General features: G+C 49.7%; 1 protein-coding gene and 1 non-coding gene across 3 annotated transcripts in view; both read left to right on the forward strand.

The window, feature by feature from the left end:
- Positions 1-18,603, forward strand: part of Vwa5b1 (von Willebrand factor A domain containing 5B1) — a 52,654-nt gene that overhangs the window by 14,597 nt on the left and 19,454 nt on the right. For both annotated transcript variants that reach the window (XM_087906992.1, XM_087906993.1), the window contains exons 5-13: positions 512-657; positions 1,482-1,613; positions 2,144-2,268; positions 6,686-6,862; positions 11,806-11,916; positions 13,856-14,058; positions 14,521-14,635; positions 14,977-15,162; positions 17,357-17,528. In XM_087906992.1, the coding sequence (XP_087763118.1) occupies positions 512-657; positions 1,482-1,613; positions 2,144-2,268; positions 6,686-6,862; positions 11,806-11,916; positions 13,856-14,058; positions 14,521-14,635; positions 14,977-15,162; positions 17,357-17,528 (1,367 nt within the window). The remainder of the gene's footprint in view (positions 1-511; positions 658-1,481; positions 1,614-2,143; positions 2,269-6,685; positions 6,863-11,805; positions 11,917-13,855; positions 14,059-14,520; positions 14,636-14,976; positions 15,163-17,356; positions 17,529-18,603) is intronic.
- On the forward strand, positions 18,362-18,468 carry LOC146894108 (U6 spliceosomal RNA). Its single transcript, XR_015002522.1, has one exon. It is a non-coding gene; the product is annotated as a U6 spliceosomal RNA (small nuclear RNA).

The following is an 18,603-nucleotide window of genomic DNA, read 5'->3' on the forward strand; positions in this document are numbered from 1 at the left end:
AGGGCATCACTGAGATGCATGATAGATCACAGTCACAAGACCATGTGACGCAGTAAGTTATGTCATACCGGAACCAGGCACATCTGGGCCAGGATGCCAGCTCTGCCAAATCCTAACCAAGGCCCATGGGTGACTTCCTCTGTTTGCTGGGTCTCAGTTCCTCATGTGGAAAATGCTGGGCTCTGATGTCTTCCTCCTGGGTTTGTGATGCAAATGATGAGGGCTGAGGCACTGGGAACCCATGTCTGGATCTTGGCCCATCCCAGGTACTCCCCAGTAATAGTTATGGTGTCTTTCTGCATCCAGCCCCTCCCTGGAGTCAGGCTGAATGTGACGACAGAGGTCCTGGGATGGGGGGAGGCTGAGCTATTTGAGGTCACAGTCTTCTTATACTACCTTCCTCTGTCTGGGCTTCGTCCTCCTCCCCCTTCTCCTCTTCCTCCTCCTCTTCCTCCTCTCCCCACTTCATTTTCCTCCTCCCTCCTCCCTTTTCCTCCATATGCCGTTCTAGCAAAGACCCACACTGCTTCGGCATCCAGACTGTGAACTCCTGGAATGGGCTATGTCTGGCCACCCTCCTGGATACAGAGGTGACCAACCCAATGGAATATGAATTCAACTTTCAGCTGGAGATTCGTGGGCCATGTCTGCTTGCAGGTGAGAGGGCACTACCCAGGCCCAAAGAAACAAAGAAGACTAAAAGAGATGGGGCTTCTGACTCAAAGCCTCCAGAGAGATTGGGGGACAAGAAGTCACAAAGATCACCTAACCCAGACAGAAGTCAAAACTGAACACCTCAGAGCTGGATGGGCAAGCTGTCCCAAGATAAACTTCTCCCCAGGACAGCTTTCAAGTTGACCCAGTCCTACCTTGTGACTTCCCTGGGGAAATATCTTTCAGAGAGTGGTAGGTAGCTCAACCTTCTCCAGAAGGCCATGGCTATAAAACTGAACTCTGGTTCCCTCCTGGGGAATATTAGACTCCCCCTTGTATCCTTGCTTCACCCTAGAGATTCTGGGGTGAATTCTGGTAGTGGAACATTATAAAATTCTCTGAATAATTCCAGCAAGTAACCAGGGCTGAGAACTGGGGTTAGATGGTTCCCTCCCAACCTCCTTGTGGTTTTAAAGGGCACAGGGCATGGCTTCTTATCAGTGAATGTTGATTGCAACGCAAGGAGCTCTCAAAGAGCATCCACAAAAATGCCCCACCCATGGAGCATCAAGCTCTTCCTGGTTGCTTAGCAACATTTGTGGGTACACCTTGTACCCCAAGCGCAAGTTAGATCCTGTGGTCAGGAAGGTGGGACCACTGGGCACAATCTACACTGTGGGGAAGCCGAGGAGGGTAACAATGCTCAAACACCAAGGTGTGTTCATGTTAGGGCCCGCCTGCCAATCGTCCCCATCCTAGGTCTCAGTCTCCCTCTGAGCTCCTTTCTCTCTTGTCCATCCTCTGCCTTGTCTTTCTGTGCCATTCAGGGGTGGAGAGTCCCACTCATGAAATCCGCGCAGACGCCGCTCCCTCTGCACACTCAGCCAAGAGCATCATCATCACCTTGGCCAACAAACACACCTTTGACCGGCCAGTGGAGATCCTCCTCCACCCCAGTGGTATGGTGCCCCAGGGGGGGGCTCTGCTGCCTTTGTGGAAAACATCGAGTCAGGGCAAGAACTGGGATGGGTGGGAGATGGGAGAAGAAACCAAAAACTTGCTCCCAGGAAAGTCTGTCTCTATTCAGCAAATTCCCAGCCCCAGGGATCACCTGCCTGGGGGGCCTTGAACCCCTACGCTCGCTGAGCAGAAGTCGCTCTGACAGTTTGTAAACTCTTCGAGCCATTCTTTGCCTCCTTAAATGCTCACAAAGTGTCTGGCCCTGAAAAGATGCCACAGGCATTTGACTCAGCATCACATCAGTGTGACATAAGTGCAAACTGAGGCCCATGGAAAGAAGGTGGTACTAGGCTTCCTCTACTAAGGAGTCTTCCCCTGGCCCCTACTGCCTCACACACTCAGGGATGTCACCCTCTTCTCCAATTAAGTACCCACTCCCATCCCCCATGAAGAAATCACCCATAGAGGACAGCCCGAGCTGTGCCCCTCCCACCCAGGCAAAGGCTGAGTGCTGATCCCGTCTCTGCAGAGCCCCACATGCCGCACATCCTGGTGGAGAAAGGGGACATGACCCTGGAGGAGTTTGAGCAGCACTTGAAGGGAAAAGCGGATTTCATTCGGGGGATGAAGAAGGACAACAGTGCCGAGCGGAAGGTGAGCCACCAGTGACAGAGCTGGGGCACCCTGGGGACCTGTCTCACTGAACCATTGAGGCCTCTGACCCTGAAGTGGAGGGTCTGACTCTCCTGAGGGCACATCCTAGGCTGGTGGCCGTATCTGGACAAGAAGAGAGAGGTGTTTCCTTCTGGGGTCCCAGATACCTCAGGGAAGGCGGGCGTGGACTTCCTGATGCAACAATCACCCCATCCAGTCTCCCTGATGGCTCCACTTCTCCTAGTACCCTCCCCAGCATTCCTAAGCCTGACAAGGCTTATAGCTAAGTACAGATGCCATCTTGGCCTTATTTCTCCAGGCCACTCCAGTCCTAGAGCCCTGTCTTCCCCTCCAGGCCTCAAAATGCTAAATAGGTTCCTTGTTCTTCCGTCATCTGGAGTCCTTATTATCTGCTACAGTGTGGATGAAAGAGGGGCCAGGAAAAAGGTCCTTTGACTCTGTCCTTCCCCAGCCCCGACAGTGAATGGTAAAGAGGCACTGACTGCAGGAGGGGCAGGGCAGAGGATGAACCTGCAGACCCACATTGAGCCCAGTGATCTCCCTTCCACACATGGTCCCCCACACAGCGCATATCCTGAATGTCAAGCGTGAAGGCACATCTCTTTCCGTGGGCTCATTTGCTGATAAGCAGTCTGAGGCCCAGTGCCCAGTGTTACCTCCAGAGTTAGATCTGGGGGTATGGGGACCAGAGGACTGGCAGCTCTCCTAGAGTGGGGTGCAGTGCTACTGCACTTAACTGTTCCCCACCTTCTTGCTGCCCTTGCTGGTACAGGGCAGTGAGAAGGGAAAAGGACAGGAAAATGTGGGTCACCTAACTGCTTGCACCAACCCCACCATGGGAGACTTCAGTGGAAACCCCTGATGGGGGAGATTCAGGGGGCTTGGTATCATCATTCTGCTTACTGAGAGAGGTGGGGGCACTGCCTTGCAGATAAATATGCTAGAAAGGGAAGCTGAGTGAGGTCTCAAAGATGACGGCAGTGTGGCATGCCAAAGGTGTCACCAAGCTCACAGAGCAAATGATGCTGTGGAAAGGGTGACACCCCTCCCCCTCCCAGTCCTGGAGGTGGCTGCCCTGGCTGCCAGGCCTCAAATCAATTAGCTCTGGGAACACTGTGGCTAACGAGAATTAATATGCTACCTTGGGTTCGTTATGCAAATAGCCTGCATCCTCACGGAGTTCTGAGAATGACGGCGATCAAGAGGCAGCTGCTCAGAAGTGATGAGTTTATTGTAATTGGATAATGGCAGCTTGAGGAGCCATTAGGGAATCCGGAGCCAGGCACCCATTTGTCCCTCTGTAAGGCAGAATCAGGTTGCTTGAAGGAGCTCCTTGTGGCTGGCAGAGGTTGCTGTTTCTGTTTGGGGCTCTGTTGTTCAAAAAAGCCAAGCCGGGCAGTGGCCTTTAGGCAAAGGGGGTTCTGGGTGGGAGGGAGAGTAGGATTCACAGGTGGGAAAGAAGTCAGGTCAGGGGCATCCAGAAGGCGAGCATCACCCGGGAAGGATGGGTGATGAACTGCCAATGGCTGATTTAGCAAGGAAAGGGCAAGGCCCACTGAATGGAGGAGATGGAGGTCCTAAGAGAGACAGAGACTGAAACAAACTAACCAAAAGATGTGCAGAGAGGCCAGTAGCAGACAAGGCACACAGAGGGAGTGGGGCTGGAGAAAGAGAAAGAGCCAGTGTCTCTTTTATTCATTCAGCAAACGCTAAACGCCCAACTGATGCCAGGCGCTTTCTCAGTCCTAGAGAAACAACCCCGGAAAGGCCGCATTCCTTACCTCAAGGGACTTACTTATAGCCTAGTAGAGGAAGACCAGCAAGTGAGCAAGACTGACTGGGAGGGGTGGAGACCATGGGAGAAGCAGGACAGGATAATATGACGACAGGCGTTCTTTAGCCAGGTGTCAAGCAAATGCCCATTTGAGAACACGATCTGACTGGCAGAAGGCCCACGGGGAGAGGAGTGGGCAGAGGGCCCAGCCCCCGGGTTTGCAGGCAGAATAGCAGGATGCCGCTGAAACAGAGCCCAGGAGTGGACAGACGTGTGGGACTTCATAAAGTACAGCATAGACTCCATGCCTTAGAGTACGGGGAAGCTGCTGCCGGCCGCTGTGTGTACAGGGACCACAGGGAGTCAGCGAGAGGTATCTGTGGAGGCAAGAGAAAAGCCTGCCCCAAACTTGGGCAGTGCCACAGAGACAGCAAATAGGACACGTTCAGGGGTCTCTTAGGTAGGGAGTGTGAGTCTTTATTGAAGATTGGGCTGGGAGGGGTCCGGAAGAGAGGAGCACTGGGGACAACTGCTATGTCTCTGCTGTGAGCACAGGATGAGTGCTTATGCCCACTGTTAGGATGGAAAAGAGAGAGGGGGGGACGAGAAACACACACACAGAGGTGTGTGAATACAGACAGCCTGTGGTGGAGGGAATGGGGGTGGAGGAAACAGATCCAGATCAGAACGAGCTGGCTAGAGAGTAAGGAAAAGGGTTCTGCAGCCGTGTGGAGCCTGGGGCAGGCCTGGAGCCCCAAGGAAAAGACAAGGCCAGAAGATAAAGGCACTTGCTTGACAGCTAAGTTTAATCCCTAGAACCAACATGGGGGAAGGAGAAAACGGATCTCTACAAGTTCTCGTCTGACATCCTCATGCACACGCTCACACAATAGCAAAGTTCATAACAACACATCAATGTAAAAACAAATCAACAAAAACAGAAAGTGAACTAGCGAAAGGTAGATAGTAATGTGCCTGCCGTGCAAGCATGAAGCCTGAGTCCCATCACAGCACCCACATAAAAGCCAGGCTCACAGGCCTGTGATCCCAGGGCCTGGGAAGCAAAGACAGGGGCGGGGGATCCCTGTGGTTTTCAGACCAGTCAGTCTACCCGAAAGGGTGATATTGAAGTTCAGTGAGAGATCGTATTTCAAAAACTAAGGTGGAGGGCAAATAAGAAAGACACTCAAAGATGACCTCTGGCCTAGACACACACACACACACACACACACACACACACACACACACACACACACACACAGGTAAAATCAAAGAGAAAGCCTTGGAGCCACTGTCCTTCCTGACTGTCACTGCTCATAGCTTAAGTGAACACCACAGGACTCCCTGGAGATGCAAGAGACCAGGGTGAGACCCCATAGCTAGAGGGGAGGCAGCAAGCAGAGCAAATGCTGCATTCGGTGTGAGAAGTGCATGAATCCCCCAGGATGGGCAAGGGCAGCCACGGCAACGATAATGACATTGACTCTGCCAGGCGGCCATCATCACAAGTGTGGCATCCATCCACACGGCCACTCCACAAGGCAGGCACGCGTGCTCATTTCATAGAAGCAAGTATATCCACGTGGAAGGGTGGGAAAGGCTTTGTAAACATGAAAAAATGAAAAAAAGAAGAGTCCATTTCTGGCAGGAGGGATCCAGGAAGCAGAGTCTTGACCAAGGTGAGCCAGAGAGGGACTTACATCCACTGTGAACACGAAAGGTCGTTACTCAGTTAGGGGGTTTCCCCCTCTTAGGTGCTAATGTAACTCATCCTCAGAACCACCATAAGAGGTCGGCGTTTGCAGCCTGCTGTACATGTGAGGAGACGCCAAGAGGAAGGACTTACCTGATACCACATGGTTGCATGGCTTCATAGTTGGGGTTTAAACTTGGAAACATACAAAGCTGTGCTTACTGCTGCTGCATCCTCCCGTAGGCACAGGATCCAGGGACAGCCAGCCTGGAAGCTTTTGGCGCAGAGAATTAGTTGGATCTAGATGATGTTTGGCGAGTGATGGGGCGCTGGTATGAGTCCTAGGATTCCTCAATTGCCCAAGTGTTGCATGCCTTTTTCTGGGGTGATGTGGACAAGTGTCTGTGTACCCCAGGTGGGCCACCAACAATGAACTAAAGAAATGATCCCACTTCCAATGTAAATTAGTGAACCGAAGAGTATGGGGTTACTTACAGGAGCATGGTTGACTCAAAGGCCTCAATAAACAGCCCAACTGAGAGTGAGCAATGACTCAAGAAAGCTGTGTCCCTGGAGCTCCCTGAACAACTTGGGCATATTGAAGAGTCTCCTCTTCCCAGCAGTGAATGCTGCTTCTAGAACCCTGGGCAGGTACCTTGTGAATCCTGTAGGTTTCAGGAACCCCGTGAGACCTATGATTTGTATTGACTTCCCAAGCCTTGTAAGTCTAGAGGCCTGGGCAAGTGTCTTGTGAATCCTGTAGGTTTCAGGAACCCTCTGAGACCTGTGACTTGTGTTCATTTCTTGAGCTTGTAAGTTTAATTTCCTTTCTGGGTCTTAAGGAGCCTCCCTGCCACAGGGGCAAATGTTTTAGTTAGAAGGAAACAGCTACACCCCACCAAATCCGAGAGTGTTCCCTTCTCCTCCAGACAGAAGTCATCCGGAAGCGTCTCCACAAAGATATTCCCCACCACTCGGTCATCATGCTCAACTTCTGCCCTGACCTCCAGTCTGTGCAGCCCAACCTGAGAAAGACCCATGGGGAGTTCATCTTTCTCATCGACAGGAGCAGCAGCATGAGCAGGACCAGCATCCAGTGCGTCAAGGTACCGTGTGTGGGACCCTGTCCCCGGGAGCCAGAGCTCCAGTCGGTCGGCTGCACTCCCTTCTGCCTGGCTTCCCAAGGACTTTCTGTTCTAAGAAGTCACTTGTTCAAAATCAGTTTAAGCAGAGACACCTAAACTCAATTTGTTCCCAAAATAAACCCTTGAAGTGATGAAAACAGAACCCGAGAAACTCTCCATTTGCAAAGCATGAGGGCCTTCACTTTCTGCAAACTTATGCTGTAAGCCTGCGCTGGGTAAGCACTCTGCTAGGTCCTGAGTGGGAAGGGGCATGGGTGGTGGTGGGGTGCTGGGAGCCTGGAATGTGTGGGATAACGGGCTAGCCCCTCAAAGTGCATCTTGGTTTATAATCCAAGTATCCTAAGCGAGTGCACCTCTTGTCACAGACTCCATATGAAGAGACAGTTCTTGAGAGTTGTGGTCACCTACCCACAATCTGTGATCAAACTAGTGACTGCTCAACTGCCCCCCCCCACCTGACATCACAGAGTCACTAGTCGTGGCCCCTATAAGTAGAACCCGAGAGAAAAGATTGGATGTGCTCTGGGTAGGTAGCCAACTCAGTAAAGTGCTTGGAAGGACTAGAATTAGATTCTCGGAATTCATGTCTAAAAAAAGTCTCCGGGTGTGGTGGTGCGCACTTGTAATCTCAACACCGGGAGACAGAGACGGGTGGACCCGTGTGGCTCCCTGGACCGTCAACCTAGCAAGCCAGTTCCCGTTAAGTGGTAGACCTTGAGAACAGCACCCCAGGTTGTCATCTGGTCTCCACGGGTATATGCACACATGTGTGCATGCATGTGTGCACACATACGAGAGCATGCACGCACACACACACAAATAAAAACATATATTCTTTCTCCCAAATGACTGAGGGTGGACAAAGCCATCTTAGGAAGAGAGAGAAAAAAAAAAAAAACAAGACGCTAACATAGTCAGTACCACATAGAGCTCACAGTCAAGTGTGGTGTGGCTTAATAGCCAGTCAGACGGCCTGGGAGTTTGATTTTTGTCTCCCTGTTTCAGAAGCTCCAGAAAAACAAATACAAAAGAAGAGCCTTCCTTAACCATCACAACTCCCCTCTTCCCTGCCAGGAAATCATTAAGCTTGTTATGGAATTATCCAATGTTCCCTTTTATTGTGACTTCTGCAGGTGTCTGTCTCCCCATCTGGAGTTATGAACTCATTAAGGGGAAAAAAAACTATCACGTCCTCATCTGTCCCCGTGTGGCCTAGCTCTGTACTTCTACGTAAAATACCCTCATTCTATTTATTGGATTGAGGGATGGATTGTAGCTCGGGAGAATGAGAGAAGGGGAACCAGAAGAAAATGGGCTCTCCTGACACCATCCTTCCCTTTTACCTTACCCAGGGGGCGGTGGCAAGCTCTTGTTTCCAGAGCAACAGACTCAACAAGGAGAGGAGAACATAGGTGGAATCCACAAGGCCAGAAATCTCCTACTCCCCTTAGTTCCTCCGCATCTTGAATAAGGTCAGAAGCATCATAGATGAGAGCCAAGAGCCTTCTGGAGGCATCCTGACACACGGATGTGAGATTCGGGAGTTCCTTCTCCTACCCCTGTCTGCCACTGGAGGTGGAGGCGAGCTGGGAGCTGTCCAGGCTTTCTGGAGTGCTGAAGTATACTTGTAGATAGTGTGGCTCTCTAGATCCCCTTCCATACCCACATCATGTAAAAAAAAGTCCCAGCATTAGAAACCCAAAACAGTCTTTGGAAAGCATTCCATACCCTGTCCCTCTTTTCTGGGGTAAGGAAACTGAATCCTTAACGGGTGAAATGCTTAACCAAGTATCACGCGGCTGATGGAGGAGCTGAGCCTTCCAGATCTGTGCCCATTTTTCATGTGCTGCTTAGGAGAAGCGATCCATGTCACCCGGTTTTACACAGCTCTCTTGTTTATGTCATTTCTGCTGCATGGCATGGTTGAAGGAGCAATCCCAGGGTCCAGAATTGATTCTGTCACAATTGCTATGTGGCTTTAGACAAACTGATTCTCAGCTGTAGACTTCATTCATCTTTTCTATGAGGTGAGAAGAAAGGAGTGATTCAGGGAGGTCAATTGTATGTCGTATGGCCCTCTGCTTCCTGCTCCTCAGCCCACGGAGCCATCAGTAATTGATCCTGACCCTTCCCTGCCACCCCACCCCCACCCCTGCTAAGCCTGGACTGTGTCTCTGCCTTCTCCTCTTGCAACCACTCCAGGCAGTTGCTGTCGTTCAAATGAAATTGTTTATGAGCAGAAATCCGCTTCCTGAGCCGCAGCCCTCTCCACCGTTGCCACTTCAGAAATCTCCGACAGGGACTTTCTCTAGTCCGTCCTTCGGTCCCCTTTCCCCATGGAGTCTCCCTCTTGCTTTTTTCTAGTTCCATTCTCTGGGTTCAAGGTCATCCCTTCACAAATGGCTCTGGGCCGGTGCAGTCCACTCAGCTAAGCATGACCCTTTCAGATAAAGGCACAGAGATTACTCAGGGAAAGCCTTGCCAAGGATAAGGCTGGTGGGGGGTGGGCTGGGAATGTTTGAGTCATTCATCATGATCCATTGGGTAGAACTTTTAGGGAACGCAAGGCTGAGGGAGGAGGGGAAGAGTAGAAATCCAAACAGCCCACGCCAAAGGGGAAAGTTCAGGCAATTTAATTTCCGGCAGCTGGCCTCATTCTTCAGCTGCCACTTGCTGCCAAAAGCAGGGCTTTAAAAAAAATTAAAAATTCTAATAGGTGTGAGTCGAGGCGATCCGTATGGGTCAGCAGAGCCTCCTGCCAGCAGGAATCTGCATTAGTGGCCAATGAAAAAAAGCAGATATTGACTTCTTTCGTAGAGACACAAAATGTATTGACACAGGCTGTGCAGAGAGGCAGTGGGGACATTAATGGAAGCATTTAATGTGAGTGTTTGCAGAAGGGGACAGAAGAGGGCTGCAGGGCTGTGGCGCTTAGCCAGTCAGATGATGTGGCAATTGCCGGAATCAACTGGCAATGTTTGCTTCTATGTTCTAGAGTATTACGGTCTATTTCTCTGAAACTATGCTGAGATGCCAGGGAATGGGGAGTATAAACATACTATATGGAGGAAAAGGGGAGACCTTTCATTTCTGCCTCTGGGCTGAGGCACAGCCAACACAAATGAAGACTTCAGAGCTGTATTGGGGAATTTTTTTTTCTTTTCATTTGATTTATTTTGTGGACATTCTCGGGGGGGGGGTGTGCCAGAGAACAACTTGTGGTGTTCACGTCTCTCCTTCCACCATGTGGGTCCTAGGGATTAGCAGCAGGTGCCATCTCGCCAAACCTGGAGCTGGGTTTGTGAACGTCAAAGCCAGATGCCCAGGTTTTATGACCCAGAACAAAGCCTCGGCTTTCCTCAGCCTCCACCGTTTCCCTACAAACTAGGGACGTTGGTACTCACACAGCTCCACTTATGGCTTCCTCTGTGCCGTGCTGGGGCTCAGGCAGACCCAAAGTCAAGTGATTAATGGGAAGGTGGGGTTTCCACTTGAAGCTGCCTCCCTGGCAGCTCTCTACTGTGTGATAGCGTCTCTACTCTGTGTGATAGCGTCGGAATGTGGTGGTTAACTGAAGTTGTCTAACATTGCGCCTCCCACCACAGCAGCTGGGTATTGATTACTGATCATTACTCTTGCCAGTCTTCCTTCCCTGTCACTTCCGCTGCTTTCCTTCCTTGCTAGATTCTGGTATACAGTTGAGATACACATGTAGCCCAGTCTGGCTTGGAAGTTCCTACATAGCTCAGGCTACCCATGAGCTAGTAATTCCCCTACCTCCAAATCCCCAGTGCTGAGATTTGAGCCACCATATCCAACCTCATTGATTTATTCTTATTTTCTCTCTCTTTTCTTCCTTCCTTTCTTCTGTCCTTCTTTCCTTTCATGTGTGTGTGTGTGTGTGCACATGTGTGTGTGTGTTGCATGTATGTGAGAATGCAAGTTCATGCATCCGTGCTCATGCATGTAGAAACCAGAGAGAATATTGGGTATCTTTCCTCTATTATTCTCTACCTTGTGCCTTTAATATGGGCTTTCTCCCTGAACCTTAAACTCACCTTTCCAACTAGGTTGGCTGATCAGCCGGTTCTCATGATCCACCTGTCTCCCACAATTGCTAGGGTTACATGTATCCACAGCCATGCTCAGCTTATTCTTTGGGTGCTGGGGATTTGAACTTGGGCCCTCATATTTGCAGAGAAAATACTTGCACTCCCTCCATCCCCACACCATTATACTTAGCACCTTTACCAAGGTCTCCTGGTGGTGCACATTTACAGAAGATAGGGACGCTAAGGTTCAGACTCAGGAGGTCAAGAGACGTGCTTGAATCCTTGCTGCACTGTTTACTAGCTGGATGCTCACCCAATCATTTGTCCTCTCTGAAGAATGGGGATAACAATGGGCCTGTTGCTGAGGCTGATCAGCAAGGCAGCACACTTGAAGTACACCATTTGCATCTAATAAATATGGGTTAAAGGGACCTCCTTGGGGATCTGTCACCAGTAATAGGATGATGTTGATGCAGGGGTCTTGGATGAGCGTCAACAATGGGACCTTCCCTCAATGTCAAGTTGGCTTTGGCAGAGGGGAATGGGCAGACCCTGCTGTTCCCGCCTCTCATGGTCAGCAAGAGGTGATGGGGACTCCGAGGCCATTGCACAGTGGTTATGATGAGTCAGTCCTGCTGTATGGATATCAGTCACATGCTGATAGCTTTAATGGATCAGTCTCTGGTCAGGAGTGACAGATTTTAAGATACATAGAGAAGGAGTGTTGGGTGCAAGTAGGGTGACAGGTCCCTATAGAGGTGGCTCCGTGCTGGAAATGGCAGCATTGGTGTGTGGTGACAGAGTAGCAGTAGCCCCTGCTGAATTCTGAGAATCCCTTTTCTTGCCTGGCAGGAGGCCATGTTGGTGGCTCTTAAGAGCCTCATGCCGGCCTGTCTCTTCAATGTCGTTGGGTTTGGATCCACATTTAAGACCGTCTTTGCTTCCAGTCAGATCTATAATGAGGTAAGGAGAGGTAAATCTGGACCTGGGTGGATGATGGGCAGTGGGGAGCAGGAAGGGGAAGGGAACAGCAAAGGGGTCACACTGGGGACAGCCTCAGAAGCTGCCTGCCTGAGGCTTGCTGGTGCCTTCAGAAGTCTTCTGCCCCTTACAGTAAAGCCTGTGAGATCATGGACATGGAGAGTGGGGACAAAGGATAGGGACACATCTGCCATGCCCATGGCCTGCCACCCGCCACAGCCCCTATCTCTGAGGATCATGGGTTCATCCAAGGCTGAGCTCCAGAAATGAATGGCAGCAGACAGAAGAACAATTAAATGGCCAAATGGCTTTAAAAAGTGGTTGTGGGGTCCTTACAAGGCGAAAGCTTAGCTGCTGTTGGAACAAAAGGACTCTGGCCCCAGCAGCAAAACTGGGGTAGTCTATCCAGGGCTGAGAAGTTAGGGGAAGGGCAGACAGAGTGAGGAAGGAGGAAGGAGAACAGCAGTGGCTAATTACTACTAAAAGTAAAGGATGGATTTTTAAAATAAAAGAGAAATACACGTTAAACCAGGGATAGTGGCACATATCTGCAGTCCAAGCACTGGGAAAGTGGGAGCAGGGGATCGGGAGTTCAAGGTCAGCCTCAGTTACACGATGAGTTTCAGGTTAGCTTGGGCTACATGACACCCTGTCTCAAACAAGCAAGCATAACAATGCCTTTGATTACTACTTTTTAGATCTAAATAATCAAAAGGAAAAAATGTTTGACTTTCCCTTGATACCATCAGTCAGACAAAAACAAAAATGATAAGGAAAAGTGATATTTCCAGGTCACCTTCTGTGAGTTTACACACATTTTCAAGACAGGGACTAGGTCTTCCACACTGGGACACGACCTACTTTCCGAGTCTATCAGGAACATATTTTCATGCCAAATAAATCCCATCTGTGACATCATTTTAATGACTGCCTGCCCATGGCACAGACAGAATGGGATTGATTTGTTTACAAAGCCTGGAAGCTGGCCTTTCCATGGCCTCCATGTTTTTCTACTTAGTTTTGCTTATGGATTTCCGATGCATCTTTGTCTGTCTCCTGGGATGAATTCAAAGCTATGTCTTCATCATAAGACTTGATATTGACAATATTGACCATTACTATTATTTTTTTAAGATGAGGTTTTGCATCATCTAGGGAGACTCTAACTCACATGTAGTTAAGGATGATCTTGATGTTCTGGTTCTCCTGCCTCCACCTCTGGAGCAGATTTCAGGCATGCCCCACAACAGCTTGCTCATATGGGGCTGGGAGTGGAACCCAGGGCTTGCCTGTACACTGCCAACGAACCACACCCCCAACTTCAGTATTGACCATTCCTTCTAAGTCCCTCCAAACATGGATGTAGGAAGAGAATCTTCCTGAGCCAGGGGCGGGAGATTGAATCCAGAGGAAATCAACCCCTACTGCAATGCCATCTGTCTGATGGCCATAATACTTGGTGAGCCGGTTCCCACAGGTCGGTCCAGGAGGGATGGGATCCGGAGCCCAAGCTGGGAAGCAATTGTCTTCTCAAACTGTCATGGGAGTCGGTGTCAGAGTCGTATTCAGTGTTCACGTCTGGGGATGCGCAGTACTGTGCTCTCTCCTCCGTGTCCCTTGGTTCCCTTACCAGGCAGGAAGATTACTTGTACTGAGCAGTTAAGAGGTCAAAAATTCCACATTTTTTCTGGGGGTGCTTATATCCCTAAAGAAGAATGCAGAGAGGACAATATTGTCATTATTCTGCAAATGGTGACATTTCAAGACATTGACGGGGGATGAATTTCATCAGTGGCTGATAATTTTCTGAATGGGAGGACAGGAGTATAGGCTGAACTAAGAGCTAGAGAAGAGAGTTCATCCTCAGGAGGCACGCGGTGAACCTAGGGCCTGTCTGCCCTGCCATGGTCCTTCCCTGCAGGCGAACTTGGCCAAGGCATGTGACTGCATCCAAAGAATACGGGCTGACATGGGCAGCACCAACATCCTCTCCCCTCTCAAGTGGATCCTGCGGCAGCCAGTACACCAGGGCCACCCGAGGCTACTCTTCCTGGTTACTGATGGGGCTGTGAGCAACACAGGGAAGGTTCTGGAGCTGGTGCGGAATCACGCCTTTTCTACCAGGTCAGCCCAACCTGCGGGTCTAGGGTCTGATTACCCCAGGCTGCCTGAGTTTGGGGGAACCCAAATGAGGGCAAATTTTCACTGTTCCAGAGGGAGAGAATAGTACCTACACCTCCCAGAATGCCTTGTTTTCAGGATGCTGAGAGGAGATGCTGTCTATGTTTGCCTTCTCTCTCTCTCTCTCTCTCTCTCTCTCTCTCTCTCTCTCTCTCTCTCTCTGGGGTATGAGTTGTCCACAGCTCAGCAACTAGAGACTACTGCCAGTGCTGACTGGGAGTTGGTTGTAGTGTGTGTGTGTGTGTGTGTGTGTGTGTGTGTGTGTGTCCATGATAACTCCTCTTTCTCCCCAGGATTTTACCTGAGGACAGAGCCATCTCTAAGCTGCCTCTGCTGGACTATGCTCTGTCTCTTAGTCCACTGGGGACAATGACCCAGAGCTACCTTCCCGTCCCTGTTCTCCAGGTGCTACAGTTTTGGGCTTGGACCCAGTGTCTGCTACAGACTGGTGAAAGGACTGGCGTCCGTATCCAAGGGCAGTGCGGAGTTCCTGTCAGAGGGGGAGCGGCTGCAACCAAAGGTACACTGAAGGACCTCTAGCATCTCCCAGTACTGCAGCTTCAGCAGCCCAGACAGGCTCAAAGCTCAGCTCTATGCTGGGCCGTTGAGCTCACCACAGCCACACTTTGACCCTCTGGTTTTCTCCTTTATAAAATGTTAAACTCAGAGATGATGGCCAAGATCCATTCCAAGAACCTAGAGAGTTCAGAGGTGTGTCCACTGCCGGTGTGTCCACTGCTGGGTCAGCTGCCCCAAGCCTGCTGTGCCTTCCCCCCCTCAAGCTCACTCTCTCACCATCTTTTTGTCTCCTCACCTCTCCTCATCCTCCGCACTCATCATCCACCCTCTTCTGACGCTCAGATGATCAAATCCTTGAAGAAGGCCATGGCGCCAGTGCTGAGCGACGTGACCGTGGAGTGGATCTTCCCTGAGACCACAGAGGTCCTGATCTCACCTGTTAGCACCAGCTCCCTCTTCCCTGGAGAACGTCTGATGGGCTACGGCATCGTATGCGACGCCTCCTTGTACATTTCCAATTCCAGTCCCGTAAGTACCTCAGACATGTGGGAGACTGTCTGCGGAGCTGCCTCCTGGCCCCTCTCCAAATGCTCATCGTGGCTGGTTTTTAAGGAGTTACAAACTCCATGCCTAAGGTAGCTAAGTAGGAAATGACCTTAGTATATTAAAACACAAGAGCCAGGGGCATGGTTCAGTCAGCAGAGGGCTTGCCACGCTAGCAAGAGGACCTGAGTTCAATCTCCTGTGTAGAAATGCCAAGTACAGTGACATGCACTTGTCTTCTGGCCATCACATGTATATGTGTACATGTGCACCCATGACCACGGGGACATACATGCTCACTTACTTGTAAAGTAGACATGTATTAAAATGAAAATGAAAGAGGGAAGCCATGAAGAAGAGCAGCCATGGCTGAACTCCTAGTTAAGGCCAAAGGAGCAGGGGGAACTGTCCAGCTGCCTAGGGTTCACCTGACTAGACCAGAAAGCCTCCATTCATGGTACTGAAATGTTTCTGTACTGGGACACAGGCCATGTATTGAATGTGCTTATAAAAATAATTGGAATGCTATACGAAATGTCCAGAATTTTTAATGGTTCATATGAATGTTTTATAGAAGGTGGACTGTTCAATTACACAGAGAAAATTGTAAACAAAATACTGGCCACGTTTCTTTTTGTCCCCCACATTTCTTTTTCACGGTCCATGTTTTATTTAATTTTAATTATACTTGGATTCTTGCAAGACACTAGATTATCAATACACATTCCTATAGAGGGACCCAACCAAGTCATCAGTTCCTCCTCTTAGACTGGAGAAATAGTTCCGGCAAGGTAAAGTGTCTGCCTCACAAATGTGAGAATGGGATTTCACCCTGGAACCTACATACTTGGAAAGCACTGTAGCACCTGCTTGTAACCCCAGAGCTGGGAGGTGGCGGCAGGAGGATCCATCCCTAGGGCTGGTTGGCCAGGCCTTGAGCCTAATGACAAACTCACAATGCTGAAAGACCCTGTCTCAAGGAGGTAGACAGTGATAAGCATTGTTGGGGATGACACCCAAGGTTGTCTCCTCTGGTTCCACACATAGACCCACACATGTACATTTTCATGGATATGAACAGACATATGAACATGCACACACACACACACACACACACACACACACACACACACACACACACACACTGTTTTTCCAAGTTCTGTGTTTTTCTCCCGTGAGACTGACCATGTTGTCTCCTGCTATCGGCAGATGTCAGATAAACATCACCTTCATCTGCTGTGGATGTAAATGAGACTGGACATTACCCTCCTGGAAGGTCATCAAGAAATAACTCGTGAAATCAGAATTGCACAACTCTTCCAATCCAGAAATGTCACTCCTAGGTTGCTGCCCCAGAGATGACCACAGGTCATACGGTAGTAAAGGCAAACAGTCATGAAGCAAGTGTTTCACAACGAAAGGCAGCAGAATATTAGACAACCAGATGTTAGAGACAGTGATTAGCAGAAAGAATGCTTTAAGTACAAAGTTCAAGATACTAATAAATGCTTATGGTCTGGTTTTTGTAAAATAAAGCATGACCTCCCAAAGTGTGAACTGTGTGTGTGTGTGTGTGTGTGCGTGTGTGTGTGTGCGTGTGTGTGTATGTGTGTGCGTGTGTGTGTGTATGTGTGTGTGCGTGTGTGTGTGTATGTGTGTGTGCGTGTGTGTGTATGTGTGTGTGCGTGTGTGCGTTTCATGAAGAGTAAAATGAAAGGACACATGGTTTATCTATTAGGAAACAAGAATGAAATTTAGAATTACATTTTTAATTTTTTTCAAAAAACAATGATTAAATATTATCATAATATAAGAAGAAATTCTGTTCTCTCTCTCTCTCTCTCTCATTTTTGTTTTTATGTTGTGTTGTTGAGACAGACTTGTACTTTGTAGCCCAGACTGGCCTGGAACTTGCTATGTGGCTCAGGCTAGCCTTGTACCACAGTTCCTGAGTGCTGGGATCACAGTCGTGAGTCACCATATCCAGCTCCATGCTTACCATCTCTTGATCAGAAATTTACCTTAGTTCTCCAAACAAACCAGCAGGCACTCCTTCCTTATTCGGCTAGGTTCTCAGAGGTGGACACATACCTGAATCCCCCTCACACCCTTTGCTGCCCACGGAGGTCCTTACTGAATCTAACTTTGCTCTCTCCCGTCTTTCCTCTCCTGTCTCCAGGACAAAAGGCGAAAGTACGGCATGCTGCAAGCTCAGGAGTCCAGCAGCTCGGTTTTCTATCACTCTCAGGATGAGGGACTTGGCCCGGGCAGTGGGAACTGTGCCAAAATCTTCAACCCAGGGCAGACCCAAGATGCCCATCCGTGCAATGGAGACTCCCCCCGCCTTCACGGTTGGTCCTCTGCGTTCTGCTCTGCTATGTTCTCTTTTCCTCGGAAGTGGTAATGATTGCTACCTTATATTGACCAGTTACTATGCGTTAAGCATTTGATAAAAAACCATCTCTGGGACCAGTAGCAACTTTGTGTGTGACTACAATGATCCCACAGTACAGACCAGTTAGCAGCTATGAGTGTGGACATGTTATTACCCACGGAACAGGCTAGGAGACAGAGACTGCAGAATATCAGCAACTGGCTAAGTTCTTGGATACTAAAGAGGGGGTCAACCCAGACCTATGTGCCTTTGTAGAGTCTGATGCCATTTTCAAAAAGCATTTACTGATTATTTGTGGTGGTGGGGGGGGTGAGTAGGACGGCTCTCACCTGGCACATGCCCTCCAAGATCCCCCCTTTTAGACACAAACGCACAATTGACCTTAACTCTGATAAAGCAGAGGAACAGAGACCACAACTGTGGTGACCCCAGGGAGAGCAGAGCATATCTGCCTAAGATCACAGACGACTGAGGATGGGTTCTTAGTCGTGGAAAGGGAGAGGAAGTGCCTGGGAGCAGAAGCACTCAAGCAAAGCCATGGAGGCATAGCACATAGACAGCACTGGCCATTGGCCACTCATCTATTCCAGGGTCCTCTGACCCCTCAGCATCTCTAAAGGGGACAGGAGGGAGCGGGGAGATGGCTCGCTGGGTAAAGTGCTGGTTGAGCAAGCATGGGAAAGCGAGTCTGGATCCCTAGCATAAAGCCCACTATTGAGAGGATGCAGGAGGATCCAGGGGCATGCTGGTCAACCTAGCTCCTCAGCAAGCTCCAGTCAGTGGGGCGTCCTGCTCACCTTGGCAGCACATGGACTGAAATTAGCAGGATGTGGGGGAGATTAGCATGGCCCCTGCACACAGGTGACAGGAAAATACATGACGCATTCCATAGCATTAAATAAGTTCAACATGAAATAAGTGCAAATAAAAGTAAAAATCCTAAGATTGGGGCCAGGGAAACAGCTTAGGGAATCAAATCCTTACCACGCCAGCAAGGGGGCCAGAGGCTGGCTCCACAGAACCCATCTAAA

The sequence above is a fragment of the Myodes glareolus genome, chromosome 6 (assembly GCF_982192425.1).
Source record: "Myodes glareolus chromosome 6, mMyoGla1.1, whole genome shotgun sequence".
In the NCBI taxonomy this organism is placed as follows: Eukaryota; Metazoa; Chordata; class Mammalia; order Rodentia; family Cricetidae; genus Myodes; species Myodes glareolus.